Source organism: Ziziphus jujuba, chromosome 1 (genome assembly GCF_031755915.1).
Source record: "Ziziphus jujuba cultivar Dongzao chromosome 1, ASM3175591v1".
NCBI classification, from domain to species: Eukaryota; Viridiplantae; Streptophyta; class Magnoliopsida; order Rosales; family Rhamnaceae; genus Ziziphus; species Ziziphus jujuba.
This window is the reverse complement of record NC_083379.1, coordinates 16,846,791-16,869,296: the sequence shown is the minus strand read 5'-3', so window position 1 is coordinate 16,869,296 and position 22,506 is coordinate 16,846,791. Positions and strand designations below refer to the sequence as shown.

General features: G+C 31.8%; 2 protein-coding genes across 4 annotated transcripts; one reads left to right on the top strand and one right to left on the bottom strand.

Moving 5' to 3' along the window:
* The first annotated feature begins 5,633 nt into the window (after positions 1-5,633).
* LOC107419494 (uncharacterized) lies at positions 5,634-9,059 on the top strand. Of its 3 annotated transcripts, none has more exons than XM_025066663.3 (7): positions 5,634-6,009; positions 6,106-6,189; positions 6,360-6,531; positions 6,810-6,971; positions 7,358-7,463; positions 8,272-8,497; positions 8,589-9,059. In XM_025066663.3, the coding sequence occupies exons 3-7, from the start codon at positions 6,502-6,504 to the stop codon at positions 8,677-8,679; spliced, it is 615 nt and encodes a 204-aa protein (XP_024922431.1). In that variant the 5' UTR covers positions 5,634-6,009; positions 6,106-6,189; positions 6,360-6,501; the 3' UTR covers positions 8,680-9,059. The 3 variants fall into 3 exon arrangements, with proteins under 3 accessions (XP_024922431.1, XP_048322021.1, XP_015883724.1); XM_016028238.4 differs by having other exon boundaries at positions 5,665-6,009; positions 7,352-7,463; XM_048466064.2 differs by lacking the exon at positions 6,360-6,531 and having other exon boundaries at positions 5,644-6,009; positions 7,352-7,463.
* A 3,013-nt stretch (positions 9,060-12,072) lies between these two features.
* LOC107421062 (probable pyruvate, phosphate dikinase regulatory protein, chloroplastic) lies at positions 12,073-14,327 on the bottom strand. The gene is made up of 4 exons (XM_016030223.4): positions 13,734-14,327; positions 13,001-13,640; positions 12,697-12,835; positions 12,073-12,482 (listed from the first exon to the last, which is right to left on the bottom strand). Exons 1-3 carry the CDS (start codon positions 14,214-14,216, stop codon positions 12,732-12,734), a joined length of 1,227 nt encoding a protein of 408 aa, XP_015885709.3. The 5' UTR covers positions 14,217-14,327; the 3' UTR covers positions 12,073-12,482; positions 12,697-12,731.
* Between the last annotated feature and the right edge of the window lie 8,179 nt (positions 14,328-22,506).

The window sequence follows — 22,506 nt, the reverse complement described above, 5'->3', positions numbered from 1 at the left end:
GTTGATATAGCTATTTAAATGGTAGAATGCTATGCATCTTCACTTTTCCATACAAGTTTTTAGTTTAAAAAGTTAAAAAAAAATAAATAAATAAAGTCAATTGATAATCCTTATGTCAGCTATCAAATTTCACTGCTGAGAGCTAACAAACAGGAATATCCATATTAATACATAGGTTAATTTAGATTAAAAAAACAAAAAAAAAAAAACATACCAAAACGAACAAACAAACAAATTATATTGTCATTGCTTAAACATGTTTTATGCATAAGTTTAGAAATTCTCAATTTAGACAGACCAAATTGACCTAACCGAACAAATTTGGTTCGATTTTTGCCTCATGCTTAGTTCAATTGAATTTGGACAATTTAAGTGAAATTAAATCAAATGAACTGACTATTAACATATATATATATATATATATATATGTAATTTTTTATTATAATTAATTATATTTTCAATATATTTTTGAATTATTTAGTTTAAGATATTAACAATATTAAATTCAAATTATCAACATATAATAACATCCTTTTAAGAAATTAAAAAAAAAAAGTATTATTAGGCCAAAGCCAATTGACCAAATTGCACTGATGATGGTTGATTTGGTTTGGTTTTTCCCAAGAGTTTGATTTGATTCAAATTGGACCAAAAAAAAAAAAATGTAAAAAACCAAGCAAACCAACATCCATCCACCCTTAAATTATAATGGTATTAGGACCTTCATTATCATCTTTTGGATTACCTCAAAAACTAAAAGTTTATAAGAGTCAAAGAGAGTTCATTTTATCAAATTAGGATTTTAATATTTTATTAAACTTATTATAATCCACAAATACGATTTTTAAATTTTAACTTTAAAGCACTTAATTCGTTAAAAATTCTAATGAAAAATTAAATTTTAAATCTTAACTTTAAAGCAATCAAATAACTAAATATTCTAATGAAAAATCATAATATATCTTAATAGGAGAATAATTGTATATAAACATAAAGGATGATATATTCAATGAAGATTTTAAAAGGCTTTTAAAAAATTTTATGGATTTGAAATGTTTAGTTAAATTAGTAGAAACTTGTAAAGACTCTATATAAGTTTTGAGACATTAAATGTAAACTTTTAAATATTTTTAAAATGTCTATAAAATTTTTGAGTTATTCAATTATTCATTTAAGACTTTTTTAAAAATCTATGAAAATCAAATGTATTTAAAATGAAAATAATTTTTATATACTTTTCTAAACTCTGACTTTTATAAACTTTTAAGTTAAAAATATATATATTTACGTTAAAATTTCTCCACTCTTCACCCCTAGAAATTTTGGAAGCTTTTCAGAATTTTTGTTTGTTTTTTTAAATGACTCCAATTGAAATTAATTACATATTATTTTTCAAACTCTCTCCCTCCCATTATCCTTAAATACTGCATAGGGCTTTGATGATCTTAATCAACCATTTTTTTTTTTAATTTTTATTTTTTGTTCCTTGTGTATTCTCTATCTCACATTAAAGAAAATTACATAAAGTGGAAAATTTTCCTTATACCTTTTCTTTTCTTTTTTTTTTTCCCTTTTTTTTTTATGTCGTGGTATGCTAAGGTTATGATACTATTTCAATCGTAGTACCTATTAAATTTTAATAAACTAGTAATAAAAAATATATATTAAAATAAAAGTAATTCAAATACATCATAGAGATTTTATAAAATCATTATAAACTTCCACTGCTAATTTTTGTAAATATGTTTTCCTTCTTGATATGATTTATTTATTTTTTAGAAAATATTTATTTATATGAGAAAAAAAAACTCTCTAAATCTTTTAAAAATAAAAGTCTTTCAAAGTTCATAAAAATCTTTTCTAATTTAGTAAATTCTATAAAAATTCAATAAAGTCTATAAACATGAAATCTATAAAAGTATTTTAAAACCCATAAACTTTGTAAAACTCCATAAAAATTTATAAAATTCTACAAAAGTCAATCACTTAAAAAAACCTATAAAAATCAATCACTTAAAAAAATAAAAATAAAAAGCCTATTAAAATCCAAATTAAATACACTCTTTTATATATTTGAATGCTATTTGATCTTTGTGTATTTGAATGCTATCTGGTCTTTTAGGTGAGGGATCAATTGTGCATACATTCTAGTTTAGGAGGAAAATTGGCTCAAACTAAATTTTATTGGGCAAGTCAAAACAAGAGTGCTTGAAAGAATGAAAAAAAACCAAATGGGTTAATTTCAATGGTTGAACACTTAAATTTGTGTCTACAAGAACATTAGTTCATATCACATGGAATGCAGGGATTATGGATGGATTGTAAATTAAGTAATTTATTAAAAAATTTAAAATTAAAAATTAAAAAAAAAAAAAAAAAAAAAGAGGAATGAAAGGGCATTTTTGTGATTTTCCCGTTTATTTGATCCTCGGTTCCGCTTGACCAAAAGAAAAAATGAATGCTAGTTAGAGGAGAAAGATGTAAATAACTAATTTTGAGTCGTTGTCGCAGCCAATGTTGCTGCCTTTTTTTTTTTTTTCTTTTTTTTTGGTACAGTCTGGCGGCTATACATTATCCTACTAGAAAGAATACACACACACATACATAGACATACATACATATATATATATATATATATTTAAAAATAATAATAATAATAATAATACATCCATATATAGGTTTGATTAACACGCCACTCTCTGTTTCAAAAACGGAAAAAACAATACGCCACTCTCAAATCTCAATATTTTATATGAAAATCTGTCTTATCATTAAGAAAATTGTAGACCCACCACGAAGTACACCTAATCCTATCAAACAAAAATAATAATTAATAATAATAATAATAAAGCATGCTCTATCAAACAATCTCATCCATCATATGATTATTTTTATATGCTAATGTCCATAGCCAAAAAATAATAATAATTAATAATTACACATTTTTTATTTAACGAATAGTAGTTATACATTTACCAATTAAAACTTTTAGAAAATTCATTTTCATGGTTTTTTATGGCCAATTGTATTAAAGTTAATAAAATTGTAGGAAAATTACACTAAACACTCCCCAGTTTTCAATAAATATTACTATATTTTTAAAAAGGAAAATTATAGAAATACTTCATGATTTCAGTTTCGTTGTCATATCACCCTTTTTTTTTTTAAAAAAAAAAGTTTGAATTTTTTGCTAGGGGTATGGTGGAGTTGAGTATTGGCAATCTTAAACTCAGTTTGCACGATTTAAACTCAGTTTGAACTTAACTCCACTCGTTACATTTTAAAAATTATATATTTATATTTTTAAAATAAAGATTTAATATTAATAATTAATAAATTTTAATTATTCTACTAATTTTAATGTTTAATTCAATTTTAAAGAGTTTATACATTTCAAATATAACAAATATTATTTATGCATTTTAAATACTCATTTTGCTTAACTTTATAATATAATTTTTATATAAATATATATAAATAATAAATTTCAACTATTTATAAACTATTCAAGAGCTTAATTTACTGTTCAAGTTCGAAAGGTGGGCTTCATTTCTTGTTCAAACTCTTTTTTTTTTTTTTTTTTCAAGTTAGAGTTCAAACAAATTAAATCGAATCGAACACAAATTGATCATGAATTGTTTAAGTCTATTTACAGTTCCATTTTCGCATATAAATCATCAAAAATCCATGTAAAAATAATCAATCAAAGTAACATTTACATTTCCCAAATTTCGCATACACAAATTTTATAAAACTATGAAGACATTAACCACATTTGCAATAAATGGAATGTGAGCGCTGTTTTGTAATTTCAAAAAATAAAAAGATATTTCTGCAAAAGTACAGGCAAACAAAACAGAATGGTGCTTCTGTAATTTTTCCGAAAACTGTAATCGTCTGGCTATCTAGTTTTATTGCTTATTTGTATAATTTAATTTCAACTATTTTTTCTTTTTCCGATGACTTTCAACTAGTTGTAACAGAGATTGGTAGCGTTTGATCATTATTTTCTTTCTTGATTATCATAATCTTCTCTAACTATTTTATCAAAAATAAATAAATAAATAAGTCTTCACTAACAGAATAAGTTTTGGTTAAATAAAGGAAAATACTAGCACTCTGTAGGGCTGCTGATGCTGCATGAAAATTTAAATTAGGTCTAGGTCACTTCAACTTTCTCTTTTTCTTTTTTCTTTTTTCTTTTTTAATTTTTTTCTAGATCAACTTTAATTTTTTTTTCTTTTTTAAAAAGTTTTATTTCACTTGTCTAGTTTTATTAAATAATTTTTAATATTCTTTACACCCAAAAAAATAAAATATAAAACTAATATCCCAAAAAACGCAAATATTGTTAGCGTCATGGGGAGGATAGTTACTGGAGGACGTTTAGGATTTGGACTCCACTTTGTTGGCCGCAATTCCTCCGACGCACTTGAAAATTTGGGAATATATATATTTTTTATTTCGTGATACTTATCTGTTAATTATATTTAACAAATTAGATGTATATATATATATATATATATAATATGTCAATTTCAAAATGGATGAACTTATAAGTTATATATCTATATATATATATATATATATATTTCCCCCGTGAGTTTTGTTTTGTTTTTTTTTCAATTTACAAAACAGTTATGAATGTTAATATTATTATAAACATAGAATCCAAAAATCACTCTCCAATAATTCTATTTAAATTTTAATGAATTAAAAATTATTTTCCAATGATTTAAATTTTAATTAATTAACTATGTGTATAAATATTGTTTTCCTTAGAAAGTTATAATAATTATTAATAATTAATTTATATATTATTTTCTTTTTGAAAAATATCTTTATAAGGAATGTTTTGATGGATTATACTATCAATAGATTTCTTTTTTGACATTGCTTATTTTATATTTGGCCACAAAAATTTGACCAAGAGGGTTTTTAAAATATATATATATATATATATATTTATTTTTTATTTTTAATGTAACAACAAAAATATAACAATCTACAAAAACCGTTAAAGATTGCTCTAAAAATGATTTAGCTTTGAATTGAATATAACATAATCTCCTACTTTAAATGGTCATATTATATCTTTTAAATTTGATAATCCTAATTCAAAAGATAAAAATTACAAATGCTTTCTTCATTTTAAAACAATATTAATTAGCATTATACAATAGGATGTTTGTTGAAACAAAAATAATTTGAAGCACTCTCTTATGAGATAATAATATTATACTATTTACCAAAAAAATAATAATATTAATGTTAATATACTAACAACCTATAAAATCAATCATTATATATTTAATTTTAAAAAATAAAACTTCATAGTTTATATTATCACGTAAGAGACTAATTGTGTAACAGGATATATTATAAATATGACTTTTTGGTAAATATGTAGTATAATTGAATTGTTTTTGGTAGATATGTATTATAATTGAGTTGCTAATTCTATTAAGAGGTGTACGGATTTTCTTAGCCAAAAAAGAAAAAAGGTTGTAGGGTGGTATTTAAAGGTGAAGAGAGCATATCAAGACCAACCTGCATGTGATCTCAACCTTGAAAAATTATTTAATTAATTTTGTAAATTATATTAAACATTATAATTTTGGAAACGTTACAATGATAATATTAGATCTACATACATAAAATACATAAAGATATACATGAACTCTAACAACAACTCAATCTTATAAAATGCCAGAGAAAGCCCATGAAACTCCAATTCCCACTGTTTCTTTCTTTAAAGACACCCACACATGATCACATTCTCACTCCCTTTCTAATTCTCTCTCTCTCTCTCTCTCTCTCTCTCTCTCTCTCTCTCTCTCTCTATATATATATATATATATATATCCTAAAACTTCCTGATTTTCATTGTTTATTTTGTTGTGTTTTCCTTTGTGTTCCTCTGCTTCTGCAAAATCATTTCTTCAATCAAAGACAATAAAAAAAAAGAAGGGGGAAAAAAAGAAAAAAACAAAAACAGAGCAGTAACCGGTCAGTTCCTCCTCAATGTTTTTACCAATTTGTTATTCCTATATTGTTTTTTCTACTACTTAAATATCTAATCGGAAATTTTTCTTTCTGCTACAGGGGTTCAAGAACTTGATTAGAACGTCAAGTTTTTGACGAAGAAGAAGAATAATTGCGATGTATCTGAGTTTTACGTATACGATGGTATGTGAATTTTTCAACGAATTGGGGTAGTTGAATTTAAGCAAGAAAGTCTCAACTACTTTCTATGTTTTCATTTTTTTGTTTTCTTAATTTGTTTATTCATGTTAAATCCTCCAGTTTTGACTCATTAGGGATCCTTATTTTTTCTTTCTTTTCTTTGTGGCAATCAGGTGATTGATTCTATTGCCCCATTCGATACGCAATTTGTCACGTTGTAGATACACCCCCCCCCCCCCCCCCCCCCCCCTTTCCTCTGTTTCACTCTGTTTTTTCGCTGGCTTGGTTTTTCTTGTTTCTTATTTTCCTGGAAAAATGACGGAAATGGCGGAAAATCCAAAGTTGGTGAGAATTTTTGATTTTGGGTTTGCAGTTTCCAATTTTTGTAACTGTTTTATTGGGGTTTGAGGTTTTATTTTTATTTTATTTTATTATTATTTTTTTTTATGCTTTCATTTATTGGTCTATATTCGTTTCTGCCTCTGCAAAATCTGTTTCATCCACAAAAAAAAAAAAAAAAAAAAAAAAAAAAAAAAAAAACCAATCCCTTTATTGGGTCTTTTATGTTGTTGTTTTTTTTCTCCCTTTTCTTTTCTTTTAAAAATTAATCATCTTCTCTCAAGGTTCACGGATTGGATGAAAAACTGGGTACCGAGAAAATCTCTGTTTCCGATCACATAAACGGTTTTGACTACAACACGGATAAATCTGATAGCTTTGTTATTGACATGGGAAGCTTCTCCAATGGCGCCAATAAAGATGCCACTGCAAATTCAAGAATCACAGTAAGTTTTCTCTTTTTCTTTTATCAATTAATGTTTTAATTTTTTTTAATTTGTTTTTTTTTGAATTTAAATGTTTAATTCATTAAAGTCGCTCTTTATTCAATTGTTGGTAATCTCTTTACATCAACAATTACATTCATTAAAGAAAACAACTATTGACTGTTTCAACACGCAAGTATTCCTCGATTGAACTTTGCGTCCACTACAATTGAATGTCATTCTCAAGAATGATTACTTTTACCTATATATATATATATATATATATATTTTGTTTAATGAAATATTAAAAGCAAATCTGCAATTTACTCGTTTATGTCGAAGAAATTTACAGGCTCTGGGTTTGATTTTGACAATGTTTTCTTACATATATATCCCAAAAGTTGCAGAGAAGTTTTTCCAGGAAAGGGTCTCAGCGTGTTTCGGAGAAGAAGCTTAATTCTCATTCAAATGCTAATGATAAAGATTCTACCATTGCTATACCAACATCAAGAGGTATCCTTTCTTTCTTTATTTATTTCTTTATGAATTATTATTTTATTCAAATTGTATATATTATATATATATTGTTTTAATGGGAAAAGTAAGTTAAGGACCTTCCAATTGATTTCCTTAGCTACAAACAATTAATGAGTTTTGTATCTTATTTTTATGTTTCAATCACAATTCTGGACCATTGGTCGAGAATCGAGACAGGAGCACACAATAAAATACAACTAAAAGCTTGACCTTACCTTGGTGTTTGCCATATTTGTGGTAATATACAATATTTCTTTACCAACCTGTACCAGCCTCACATTGAGGTGGGTGACTCAGGAGCACTTAATTTCTAGTTTATATCGTCATACTAATTTCTTATTAACATCATTCCTATTAAGATTAGCATCACTATTTTTTTTTTTTTTTTTTTTCCATATGTGAAGATTAAGATTAGTTAGAATTAATAATGTTTTCACATTCATGGTATTAAAAGCAGAAACCCTATAATACTATTCTAATGGGACCAATCTAGCAAGTAAAATTGCAGTTGTGACAGTGAACTGCAACCAGACTAAGTTGTCAACTATAGAATATTGCAAGAGATAGATTTGGGACCTAAAAGAGTTGAGGGTGGGTTTTTTCATTACTTTGGTACAGCTTCAAGTTACAGAATATTTTTTTTTCAAGTTTTGTTGGTATTCCATACTTGTGGGTCATATTGGAGAAGTATCATTATCGGAAATCTGATTGTGAAATTTTAGTAAAGCTATTAAGTGTATGCGTACATACATAAATATTGTATTAAAATTATTGAGTCGTGCAGGTGCACTTGTAGGTTCTAGCACGCCAGAAAAGGCTGCTGCGGTGGCGGTAGGGACTGTGGATAATTTGAGCAGCAGCAGCCCACAAACCCATCATCAGATCACCATCACAGCCGGCAACATTAGCACCAGCACTGATGGCAGATGCGTGGTTCGGAGAAATAGTTTCCGGCGTTCTTCTTCATGGGGTCTTGAACCTAAGAAGGTTCTTTTATTTTTCGCCACCTTGTAAGTTTTACCATGCTCTCTTTGATGAATATTCTTAGTTTTTTGTTTTGATTTTTTTTTTTTTTCCTAAATTCTTCTTTTTGATTGGCAGGTCGAGCATGGGATCAATCTTACTTATCTACTTCACTCTTTCAATGAGCAAGTACAGTGCAGATGAAAATGGACTTGATTGGCAGCAATGAAAATATGACTAAACGACTTTGTTTTAAACTAACTGGCTTTCTTCTGAGACAGAAAAACGCAAGAGGGAAAAGTTGGATTCAGAGGATAAGTTTTGAGTGAATTGAAAAAAGCTAACCCATCTTATCTTTCATCACAAATATTGACACAATTGGTACAGCAATCCCAAAACCCTTTTTAAGCCCTTTTAGAAAATATTATAGGAAATTAGAAACCTAGAGACAAAGACATACTGCAATGTGACAAAGAGAAGGAATCTTCTTTCTTTTTAATTTGTAGATGGATGATATCAATACACACATGATGTGTTTATCTTTTGTAATATTTGGGTGATTCTACACAAAGCTTAGTGGAAGATCAGAAGGTTTTACTTTTTGCTCTCTTTTTTCGGCTCCTTTTTCCTTCTCCATACTTTTATAACAATTTTTGCTTGCTGTTTTAGCAATCCAACTTCGGCTGCTGGCCCCTTTTTTGTTGTATGTGGCTTCCATGTGAGCAAGATGAGACACAACCATGATACTATTGCAGGGCAAATAAAGTATTCATTCTATGCACGCGCAATTGTATCTCTTACTGAAAAGAAATGTATATTTTATAGCTTTTGAATTGATTGGTAGGAGAAAATATTTCTTGCTCATTCATAGACTTTAGATTACTTACTTCAAACACAAAAAGTTCAATACAAACTATTGAAAATTATGGTTAAAGGAAAAAGAAAAAAATACTAATAATAATGAAGTGTTAGTTGGACTAGAACCCTTTGGAAACGTTGACGTGATGCTTAATTACAAAGAGAAATTTGCAAAATTCATCCCCTTAGCAATGGTTAAATCTTTATTGGATGCAATAAATTAGAATTTTATTGTAGTCTTTGTTCTGATCACCGAAAGTTGAATTTATGCACCTACTCTAATCCACCACTATGCTCAAGGAGGAATCTCTTGCCACTCTTTAAATAGGGTTTGGTCTTGACTCTTGAGGCAATATACGGCTCATAAACTTCCAGTGTTGATCACCACAAATTTTCCACTTTGACTACGCAATTAAAATCTATGAATATTTAAATCAAAGATCATCTTATCTTAATAATGGGAAGTCAATGGAGGGAAAAAAAACAAAAAAAACAAAAAAAAACAAAACAAAAAACAAAAAAATGAATCTCATTTAATTCTCTCATACAAATTATATTCCAAGAAAAAAAAAATCTGATTTTGGAAAACTCAAGACTGGTTTTCCATTTTTTTTATTATTATTTTTTTTCCATATTTATCCATATTCTTTGGAATGAGAAAATGGAATAGCAACTGGAAAAAAAAAAAAAATTTGAATTTTCACTAATTTGTTTCAAGCAGTAAACAGTGTTCCCAACAAAACGATTAGATGTCTTTGATGGTCATAGAGCCCACTCACTGGCTTTTTGCCTTTAGTTTTGACGGGGAAAAGTGACAACATAATTTAGAAAGGCGATCATCATTTGGACGTTCCTGCGTCTCAGGTCGCCACAATTTATAATTTCCAATTATAATTCGTCATACTTATCTTTAAAAGTAAAGAATCAAATTTATTTGACATGTTAATAAGACTTTCTATTCTGTACTTTATTTTATATATATATATATAATATATAATATAAGTATGACTTCGTTTATTTTCTCTAATTTTTCAAAGTAATAGGTAAATATTGAAATAGAGGGGGGTGAATTTTAAAAAAAAAAAACTAATTATTAAAGAGTGTCTTGGAAATTATTTGTCCTACTCTCTCTAGATAAGATAAATTGAGAGTGGGTAAATATTATTAATTTATTATTTACATAATTTAAATATGAATAATTGAACTTTTAAATGGATATATGAAAAAAAAACAGCCTATTAAATATTATCACATTATGTTTTTGAAAAAAATTGATGAATATTTTGAAAATTTTAGGGATAAATGGATATTGGCACCCTCTACTATGAAAATTTTGCAATTTAAACTTTCTGTATTGAAATCCATTTGAAAATGTTGCAATTTAAACTTTCTGTATTGAAATCCACCGCAATGAGCTTGTATCTTTATTATGTAGCACATTGATCCCGTTGGAGTAGATTCTAATGGAGTAACATTTCATCCATATATGAAACTCATATCCTCACGTGCCTTATTTTTCCAGCTCTAAACTCTTTTATTTATTTATTATTATTTTATGAAAATCCACGGATTTTTGTAGTTTAATTAGAGTATTTTGGATTATAGATCGGAAAGAATACGGAATCGACGTATAGAAGCAGAAAACAATAAATAAATAAATAAAATTAACGATCTTGTACCAAGAAAAGACAGTTACGATGGCTTTGGAAGGGTTAAGAGGAAATGAACCATTGCCATTAGAAAGTGAAAACTAAAGAAGTTTCTATGGAGATTAACAATGGAAATAACAACAGCATGCTATGTAGTAAGTATTGGAGAACCCATATGGGCAGAGGTAGATTGTCAAGATGACCATAAGGAAACAGCATGGAATCTGATTTTTGGTTGTCTGGAATTGTCAATTTTTAAGTTCTTCTGCATAACTTCCTAATTTTGTCTAAGATTGATGCATACTCGGATTCAGATGTGGGCATGTGTATGTTCGCTTATCAGAAAAATGAGTGTAGGAAAACTTAACTGATGATGATATTTAGATGCTGTTTCGACCCAATTTACCGCTTGACATCCAGAGTATTTTGTCAAATTTTAGGCTTCAGGTTTTATGTTATCAGGTAAGTTGTTCAAGCAAAAGTATAATTCATTTGGTGTTCTAAGGTCCGTTGAATTTCATATAACAGAAAAAAACAAATAGTGGAAAATAAGGCACGTGAGGAGCATGTATGGATAGAAAGATGGAAAGTTAATTTTCTTAATTGGATCAATGTGCAAACTAATAAAGAACGGAAGGCCCAAAGTCGTTTTTTATTGTAAAATGGTGGGTCTAAATTGCAACATCGGGTACCAAATTGCATTTAACCCATAACTTTAGCATTTTTGTATTTTATTCTCTCTAAATGAGATTACTAAATTGAGACAAAGGAAAAAGAGATGCGGGATATAACAAGGTTATCAAGAATTAAACTTGGGGAAAATATCTAAATCTAGTTCTAAACTTGTAGTCTCAATGTAACAGTAATAGTGAAGCCACCAAATTTTGTTTGCCAAATAATGTAGCATTACAATAGTGGTTGCCCAAGAATTATTCCCTTCTAAATTCATGAATAGTGAATCCATTAATACTGTACTGTATCATTTGAAAAACAAAATTTGGGGGCACCAGCATTATTACTCAGTGAAAGCATGCATATTTCGATGTTTACAACACAAGTAACATGAGAATCTCTTAAGATGACAAAAACAATGAGGGTAACATTTATGGAGAATACATTCGAATATCCAATATTATATTTATGTTTGATCACCCAAAACAAGGCCAAAATTCCAGTAAAATGATAGAGAATACATTTTTTAGAAATTACACCTATCATGCTTAACTGTGCAATCCAAACAACAAAAGATATCAAACCATTCAGGACGTCAATTTACAAAGTTCAACCTTAGGCTTTGATCTATGAAACAGGATACTATTTTCTCTTTCTCCCTCTCTTTCAAATAACCTTAGCCTCAAACACTTATCTTATCTGAAACAATTTGTATCAGTTATGTTCTCAGCAGATAATAAGACAAATTTCATTTCATGCAGTACGATCCAAAGTTCTACAAATTGGGTTCGATTCATATAACTGGGATATCGACGGTGTGCAAGAACAAAAGGCCTACTAGGCGGCAATTAAGCTGAACGAATTCAAGGAGGGAAATATATTCAAGAAAAAGTCAATGCACAAGCTGTATAATTAACAAGGAAATGGATTACAGATAATATATAATATGACAGCTTATAAAAGGCATATGAACTATAAAAATTTTTACCTCTAAAAGCGTAAGAGATGGGGCAGATAAATATTGTCTGAAAGTTATATGTATATTTAAGAACGAGATAGATATTTACCATCCCGCATACGTGAAAACAATGACTTGCCATTCTCAATATCGCTTTGAAATCCTAGGCATTGAGCTCTTATGCTTGCGGTCATGATATAGCCTCAGTACTACAGCTGCTGTTTCTTCTATAGCTTTTCCTGTTACCTCTGCAACCAATTAATCAGCTACAATATTAATCCCTTTTTTTTTTTTTTTTTTTTTTGGTTATTCGAAACTTACACATTAATCATTTTGCATTTCCAAACTGAAAATTCATAAACATAATGAAACAAATCTTAAAAAATGAAAAGCAAGAGTTCTAATAACCTTACCAATTACAGGCCAGCCAGGATTCTGTGAAAAAACTATGCGAGCGAATCCCAGTTCCTCTCTAACATAATCCATCTCTGAGTAATTACTCCTCATTTGGTTACTAAATCCCAGACTCTTAGCTCTTGCTTTCCTAATCGTTTGCAACACTACGGGATTTATAGTCAAACCAAAAACCTTTTCTGGGTCTACCCGAAACAGGGTCTTGGGCAAATCAACACCCTTTACAATGGGCACATTTGCGACTTTGTATCCTTTCTGCGCCAGATAAATAGACAACGGCGTTTTCCCAGTACGAGAAACGCCGGCGAGAATGATATCAGCTTTGTGCAAGTTCTGAGGCAATGCTCCATCGTCTTGCTTGATGGTAAATTCAATTGCTTCGATCCGACGAAAGTATTCATCGGATAGTGGAAAATTCCGGCCCGGAGCTCCGCGAGGAAGCCAAGACGGAGAGACACCCAGATGAGAAGCAACAGCCTCTGTGATTGGACCCAGTATGTCAGTCGAAGGTATACCCCATAGCTTGCAGGCTTGCTTAGCAGACTCCGCCATTGACGGGTCAGCTAAAGTGTACACAATCATAGCTCCTTCTTTAGCTGCTTGCTTTATGATCTCCATTAATTGCTCAACATCATCAATCTGATAGATTTTTTTTTTTTTTTTTTTAAAGATTTGCCTCAACTTTTTTGAAAATGGAAAATTAATTAATTAATTAAGAAATCACAAACTTACCCCGGAAAACAGATGGGTATTTACGGGACAACCACGATCCACCAAGCAGTGCTCGAACTGACCCAACGCCGCGTTGACGGCGTGCTCGGTGGTCCAACCAGTTCCATCGGAAACCATGTATATGGACTTCCCCACCGTGTGGGCTCCGACGGCGTCGTTTGGCGATAGAGCGGTGGGCTCTTGATCGGCGCCACCCTCTCTGGGCTGGGCTGGAAGGGGCAGTTCCACAGCCTGTGGGCCATGACTGAGGCGGTCCAATTTCCGACCGAGGCGTACGGCGCGAGCCCTTGACCAGCGGTTGAGCTGAGGGCTGCCTTTGAGCTTCCGAGACTGAGACTGCGTGTCGGACTCGGATTTGGGTTGGGGTTCGACGTCGAAATGGAGAGAGATGGAGGAGCGTGGAGTTTGGGGATTAGGCTCCGGGACCAAAGATGCGGATGTGGGACCCAGGCTCTGGAGGTTGAAGCTTGAAGAAGCAAACATATTATCCTTTTCTTATTTATTATTTATTATTATCGTTGTTGTTTATTGGTTTATTATTTCCTTTCTGGTTTCAGGTGGTTTACTGTGAATGAATGGAGACATGAAATCAGATATCAAGAATTACGAGGCCCATTTTTGCAATTTCTGTGATTAAAAGGCAAAAAAAAAAAAAAAAAAAAAAAAATCCCACGCTAAGCCCACTGGACCTAAGGCTTCAACTAAAAACAAAAGCCGAATGTTTAGTGCATTGCAAGAGAGCTTGTATTCGCACGACTCACTCTTCTTCTCACAAAAGTTGTCACAAAACATTCCTAAAATATCATTTTTGATATATTGCTGTATTTTACAATATATACTTGCACAAACATTATTATCGTCTTCATCCATTCCAATGAGTGTTTTGTTGATAGACCAGTGGAAGATACCGGATTACAAATGATGGTGTGCTTCCAATAGTCCTTCAATAGGCTTTTGGTTGAACTCTTTTTCCAGTTCATTTCTTCTTCTTTTTCCCCAATAAACTGTCTTTCAATTAAAGCACCCTATAAGTATAAATAATAAATATTTGAATTGATTAAAGCCCTCTATTTTTAGCCATGCAAAAGAAAAATCAATTTTAATGTTTAAGGTTTGTTCACCTTGGCTAGTCCAATATGTCTCAATTATCAATTGATATGTGCTAAACATTTCACTATTGTTATCGTAGATTCAACCAATATTAGGCACTAGTCTAACAGTAAATATATCTTTTTCTTAATAGATAGGATTATTTTGGAAATTTTATATAAAAGCAATGCCAATAGTAAAAGGGTAATTTTATTGACACTGCTAAATTTTATAACTATGTTACATTCTCCACACACTCATTTTTAAGTTAGTTTTTACCATCTACACCAATAAATTATAATTTATTCGTTTTCAAATATAATTAAATATGTACACGGCATCAAAATTACCTCTTAATTCCATTCGACTGTCTTAATTTACAAATTGGTCTTACCTTGTTCATCTACAACCTTATAAATAGACAATTTAATCCTATTAATTTGAAAACTTGAATCACATCAGGAACCTTATATATTGTATTACCATCATCTCAACTTTTCTTAATAGCATTTCGAGTATCAATGGAACAACAAGTGTTTTTTTGAATATATATGAACGAACGACTTTACATATTTATTAAGATTTAGTTCAATTTATATAATTCAGATTTAATTATCTATTATGGTATACAAACCTGGACATGTTTAAATCATTTAAGTTATATATATTAAATGAATTCACTTATTCTTTTTGGTTCATGTAATCTATATCTTATTGTTTTTTTTTAATATATATATTCTGGACAGATATCATTTGAATTATGTATATTGAAATCCAATTGTTTTTCCGATTTATAGAATCCAAACAAGTTCAAATCATCCGATTTTTTTTATATAAAATGATTTCAGAGTTTCTGTTCCATTTTTTTTTATTTTTAATTAAAAATGTAATATAATCGTTAAATTTTGCAGTGTGAAGAACGATTCATAGCAAAATATGTCATGAGAACCAGGGGGAGTGCAAAATGCTTGACAACCCATCCAATTCAACCCAACTGGACCAAATTTGGGTGGGTTATCGACTTGGTTAGTTAGTTATAGGTTGATGGATTTTTCTACCCTATTCCTAACCGACTTGTTCGATATATAAATTTGTACATAAATATGTCTATATATATATATATATATATTAAATTTTATTCAACATAAAACTCTAATTTTTCTATTCCCATGTGAAACCCTAACTTTTCTTTTCTCTCTCAACCACCATCCATTTGTCCTTTTTCCCATCTCATCCTCCATTTTTGTCTCCCAACCATCAACAAAACCTTCAGTTGCATATCTCCTAGCCATCAAGATCCACCATTCTTTTTGTGCATAACTAATATCTACTAGCCATCAACAAAATGACCATTACTAATTCTCTTTGCTTCACGTCTCTTTTGGCAGTGCAAAATGACCATCAATCCCCCTAGCTGTATCTCTCTTTTTCTCCCTTCATCACTTTTCCAACCTGATTAACCTGTCTAAAATCGATTGAGATAAGATTGATTCTAACCAATACCACCCCGAGTTGGTTGGCTTGGATATTAAATTTACCTGAAAACAAACAAACCTACCCATGAGAACTCTTCTTAAAATATCTTCAATGGCTCTATAAATTGCTATCTACATGGTATAATAATTGAAAACGCTTTTTGTATACATGGCATGTATGTTTATTTAATAGACATTCAACTTAAAAATGAATCTTCAATGGTTATGTTTAAATCTCAATTAAATAATGATGTGCCAAAAATTATTTTTCTTTTTAAAAATATATTTTTTTTCTTGATAAACATTATTTTGAATAATTGTTTTTCTTGATAAGGGTTGTTTTATATATATTTGGTGCATCATATGTCTAATAACATTTAGCAACAAAAGGAGACAGTCTTTTTCAAAACTTCTATTTATTATTAATATATATATATATATATATATATTTTTTTTTTTTGAACCACATCTTGACAAAGCTTCTAACTACAAACCAATTAAATTTTTCTTTTTCTTTTTTTTCAAATAACTATTTATTTTTTTCTCATGAGCTATAAAATTTTTTTAACAATTTAAAGAGTGAATGGAAATGCAAATTTTTTTAACATTGGAAATGCTCTTTAAGAGCAAACAATTAATGGCCATTAATAGTAGCCAAAGTAAAGGAGAGTTGATTTTACACACCACAATAGCTTTACACACGGTTACCATGTTTTAAATATATATATATATATATAAATATATATATAACAATGAAGCTAGTTCTTGGCAGCGATTGATGCTGCTAGTTCTTATCGAACAGGTTCAACTCTGGTGCAGAAGAGAGATAAAGGTGATAGATAATCAATTGAGCAAAAGCAACAATTTGAATCATGTATCAATAAAGGAGCATGGCTTTTTTTTCCTTCTTTTTTTTTTTTTTTTTTTTTTGAAATTTAGGGCAAAATTAAGTAATCAATTTTTTATAAATGATTAGTCTAGTATATATAAGCTAAGTAAGCATTTTTTTTAAATGATTGTGTTAATATTTGATGCTGTAGTTTTTCCCTCTCTATAAGTCTTTTATGGATATTTTATCATAACAAAACTATATATATATATATAGTCAGGTATAAATAAAGTCATTAATATAAAAATTAAAATGGGATCTTTGTTTTTCAACCCTTAAATTATATCAACAGTTAAAATTTAAAATTACATCTATTAATTACTGAATCTTAATAGGATTCATTTTTCTTGCATAGGTTTTAATATATCATTAAACTCATATTTAATCATCTTTTAAATTTTAAGTTATAATTTATGATGTAATTCAATAGTTAAAGTGGATCTTAATTTAATTAAATAAACTGAATCTTATTTGAAACTGGATATTATTATAGATGGTTTTTAAGTCAAACTTAAATTATCATTACAATTAATACTAGTCTTTTGATAACAAATTTCCAGGGGCAGTCGGCAAAACCCATCAAGTCGTAAACGGCCACCGTAGTGGCGACAAATGGAGACAATGCACTGTTAGTTGACATTTGAAGTTGATCACGGAACACTGAAAATGTAGAAGAGGATCGGAAACGCACTGGCGGTGAGGTCCCACTTCCTATTATTATGTCTACCTATAATTGTTGTACATGCACGCACCGCTGCCTAATGGCTTGTTTTCTCATAAACTGGAAACTCTTCCTTTTTTGGACCCAAAGAAAAACTACAAAAATCAATTAACTAATGATTTTTTTATAGTTAAGTAAATAGCAGAACATCGTTTGTGGCTAAAAGCTTTTCTGATAAGGATTGCAACACAGTCTTTATTTTATTTATTTATTATTATTATTATTTTTTTTGGAAAAAGAAGAAGATTGCAACCCAGTCAAGCATGAAATTTTAGGATAGAATTTTTAGTGGCAAAAATATAATATACGGTGATAAAATTTATAGTGGTTGTTGACAGGATATGTTATTTTATTGTATTGTTTAATAAGTATATCAATAACCTTAATTTATCAAATATCCTTTTCAACTTTGAATTTATTTTTCTACTTTCTGTTGTTGTTATTATTATTAAAATAAGTTGGAAAAGTTGATATTCACATACTTTTACATCTTCAATAGAGTAATCAAACTAATGAATGAAAATGAGATTCTAAAGCAGAAATTAATTAAGAGGGAAAGAGACATTGACGAGAGATTCAAATAGATGAAATCATAATTTGATTATAAGAATAATACAGAGAAAAAGATGAACACTTCAAATATGAGAGTGCAACACTTTGGACATATTAACATCCACAAAAAAATTTAAAGTTGATGTAGTAAAAGATATCTGGGCAACACGGATGGGCATATTAAAAATTGTTAAGAAGATATATATGGGCCAGGTCAAGAATACTCATATCAGCCCATTAAATTTTACATAAACAGTACTTTTATAAAATCTTTTGTCATTTGAAGAAACACTAGTTAATCTTCAATCTCCTCTCAAATTTAACTAAAATTTGACTAAAATACAATTTCAAAATTTCGGTTTTTAAAAATATCATCCTCCCTTCATGTTTCCAAAAGTTCATATTTATCTCTTATTGTTTCACTCACACCTTTTCATTTGATATACCTCTTTTATAATGAACAATTTTATATATTTACTGACATTCAATGTCAGGACCCGTCCAAAGTTCCCCACCGGAACCCTAGACAAGCCCTGATCCCAGGGAAACCCTACCGGACCCTTCTGTGGAAGATCCGGCAGAACCTCCCCTAAGGGATGGACTTACCACAAAATTTCCTGCACTGAAAACACACTTCTATAATTGTTCCCTTATTCCTCCCACAGTACGACGAACTGGTTCCACAAATTTCAGCACTCCAAAATAAAAATACAGTAATCCAGTGCAATACAAATACATAAGTGTTCCATACAGTATACAGAGCTTTATGAAGTACTACAAAATACAGAATACAGCAAAAGTGAACGAAATATTACAACTGCAGTAAAAGAAGAACAAGGTACTGCGCGAACAAATACAGCGAGGAAGATCAAGTCCGCTCCGAGTGAACACCGACAACCTGGTACCTAGAGGAACGGAATTTAAGAGTGTGAGATGCTAATCATCTCAGTGAGCGACCCTACTACTCTACACTATCATACCACGGTAATAGGTATATAAATAATAATTATTTGGAAATAATATTTTCTCTCAAAACCCTTACAATTCTCTCAGTTGGAAAGGTTCCCCTTTTAAAACAATTTCACAAAACCCTTTATCCATATTCCCCGAAAACCAAGACATCAATTAAATACCAGAAGCGGTAACAATTATATTTTTAATTCCAATTCAGTTTCCAAACATTTTATTTTTAAAACACAGTTCTGAAAATCATTTGATGCACCCACTATATACCAGTGGCGCCAACAGTACCCAGCGTCCCAAGGTACCGCCAGACAGGAGGTTATAGAAAGAAACCGGCATACGGTCGCGTGGCGTCCCACAGCGCCGCTGCTAACCTGGTGTCCCGGCCAAAGGGGGGTGGCCGCCCTCTCCGATGGCATCCACAGGACACCCTCATAATATCAACCGCGCGCTACTCACACCCACCTGCGCGCTAATCACAACCGTGTGCACACTAACCATATCACATATACCATATCACATAATCAGAACACCAGTACGTGCACGGTGCATCTAAAATTCATAAAATCCACAATTTAAATTATAAAACAAATTTCACATTTTTCATAAACATAGCGGGCATAATCCATCCGCTTGAACCGGGAAATTCTCCACAATTTCCTTATAATCCATACCATAAATTCCATGATTTTCAAATCCACCAACTTCCAAATCCATCAATTCAAATATCCACATTTTTTCCAAGCATAAATAATTTCTCGAAATATCATAATCAAATCCCATAATATTTTATGGGCATATTTCATAAAAATTGAAATCACCAACATAACCAAATATTTTCCTTGAAATATTTGAAAATCAAATCGTGCCCAATTTACCATTAAAACCACACCAATTTCAAAATCCTCAAAACCATAAAATAATTCCACACGGCATAAATTTGTAGAATTCGCATTTTCTTAAATCCAATAAATTCATAAATAATTCTACAATAAATCCAATAAATATTTGGCACATAGAAATTAAATTCCAAATATTTAATTCACACAATATATTCATCAATTAAATTCCCCAAAATTAATTTGAAGGTGGGTCACTCACCTTGTGCACGTATTTCAATCAAGATCCTCCGCAGGATCGACTCCGCTACTTGCACGTGCACCTAAAACATCCACAGTACCAAAACCACAAATATTAATATTTTATTCGGGTAATCCCCAAATGGGTACCCGGGGAGCGAACACCAAATGATAACTAAAATTTACGAATGATATACCGAATCGAAGCTCGAGTGATGCTAATCACAGATCCGGTCTTAATTTCCGATGATCGTACCCGACGGGGTCGGAATTTTATCGGGAAGCTTTTCGGGTTTCGGCTCCGCAATTCTCCCAAACCGTCGCGAATTGGTGGAAACGGAAGTCGGATTTGGGTTCAGGAGGTCGAACACTGCGGACTGGAGCTGGCCGGAATTTTCAGGGTACTCGCCGGAACAGTACTTTCCGGCGGCCGCCACGTCACCGGCAACCGTCGCCGGAACAGTAATTTCCGACGGTGGCCGTTTGCTGTGAAATTTTGCAGATTTGTAGATCGTGAGGAGAGCAATCCAACGGGACCGACGGTGAGCAAAACGGAGGTCGGACGGCGGAGAAATCACCGTTTGAAGATTTTCGACCCCTCGCCGGAAAACGCTCCGATCCCGGCGCGTCGGTGGTCCGATGGTCGTGATTTTTGGTGGGTAGGCCGGACTTGAGGAGAGGATCAAGGCTGTCAGGCGCGTGTACTGTTTATCAGCCGGAATAGTGCCGATTCGCGGTGGCCGGCGGTGGAGGGGAAAAATCGCCGCCAAACTTCGGACGTCCGATCCGGGCGCGTCCGGCGGCCGTTCGCCGTGAAATTTGGAGGTTTTGCCGGAAATGAGGTGGGCAAGCTTTCTGTCCGGCGCGTGTACAGTAACTCGGCCGGAAAAACGTGAAAATGGCCGGCGGCCGGCGGGTCCTCTTTCTCCCTTTCTCTCTCCTCTCTCTCTTTCTCTCTCTTCTCTCTTTCTCTCTCTTCCCCGAGAGTTTTTCAAAATTAAAACCCTGTGTGACACTGTTCATGCCACGTGGACCACTCAGAAGCTGACACGTGGCATTTCACTGTTCACGACCCAAAAACATTAAAATAATACGGTATCCGGTAAACTTCAAACGTCCATAACTTTTTAACCGGATGTCCGATTTAAGCGTGCCGCTAGTCTATGAACTCGTATCGACGAGTACTTTACAACCATACAAGAGTCAACTCACAATTACATCACAAGAAAAAGTCAACTCCCGGCACCTTTTAGACAGTTTACACTTCAACTTGTTTTGCCCATAACTTTCAAACCGTAGCTCCGTTTTCGACGTGCTACTAGTCTACGAACTCAGGGCGTCATGCACTTCGCCACGGTACCCTGGTCAACTCGAAATTCCCACCGAGTCAAAAAGTCAACTTTGACCCCTTCGGTCAACGGTCAACGGTCAACCTCGGTCAACGTGCACGGATTCCGGTGCGATTCGGGACGGGGTGTTACAGCCTTCCCCCCTTACAAAAATTTCGTCCTCGAAATTTCCGCACGTCACTGGAACAGATACGGGTACTGCTCACGCATCTGTGCTTCGGGTTCCCACGTTGCTTCCTCGACCAAGTGGTTCCGCCATAAGACCTTAACTAGAGGAATAGTCTTGTTGCGTAGCGTGCGTTCCTCGCGATCCAAAATCTGTACTGGCTGCTCCACATACGAAAGATCTTCCCTTATCTCTATATCCGGACTCTCGAGTACGTGCGAAGGGTCTGCAATATACTTCCGTAGCATCGACACATGAAACACGTTGTGTACTCGAGCTAGCTCTTCCGGTAACGCCAACCTATACGCCACCGGGCCAATCCTCTCCGTAACCTCGTAAGGCCCAATATAACGAGGACCCAACTTACCTCGTCGTCCAAAACGTACTACTCCTTTCCATGGAGATAGTTTTAGGAATACCCAATCTCCTACCTCGAATTCCAAATCCTTTCTACGCACATCGGCGTAACTCTTCTGTCTATCTTGGGCAA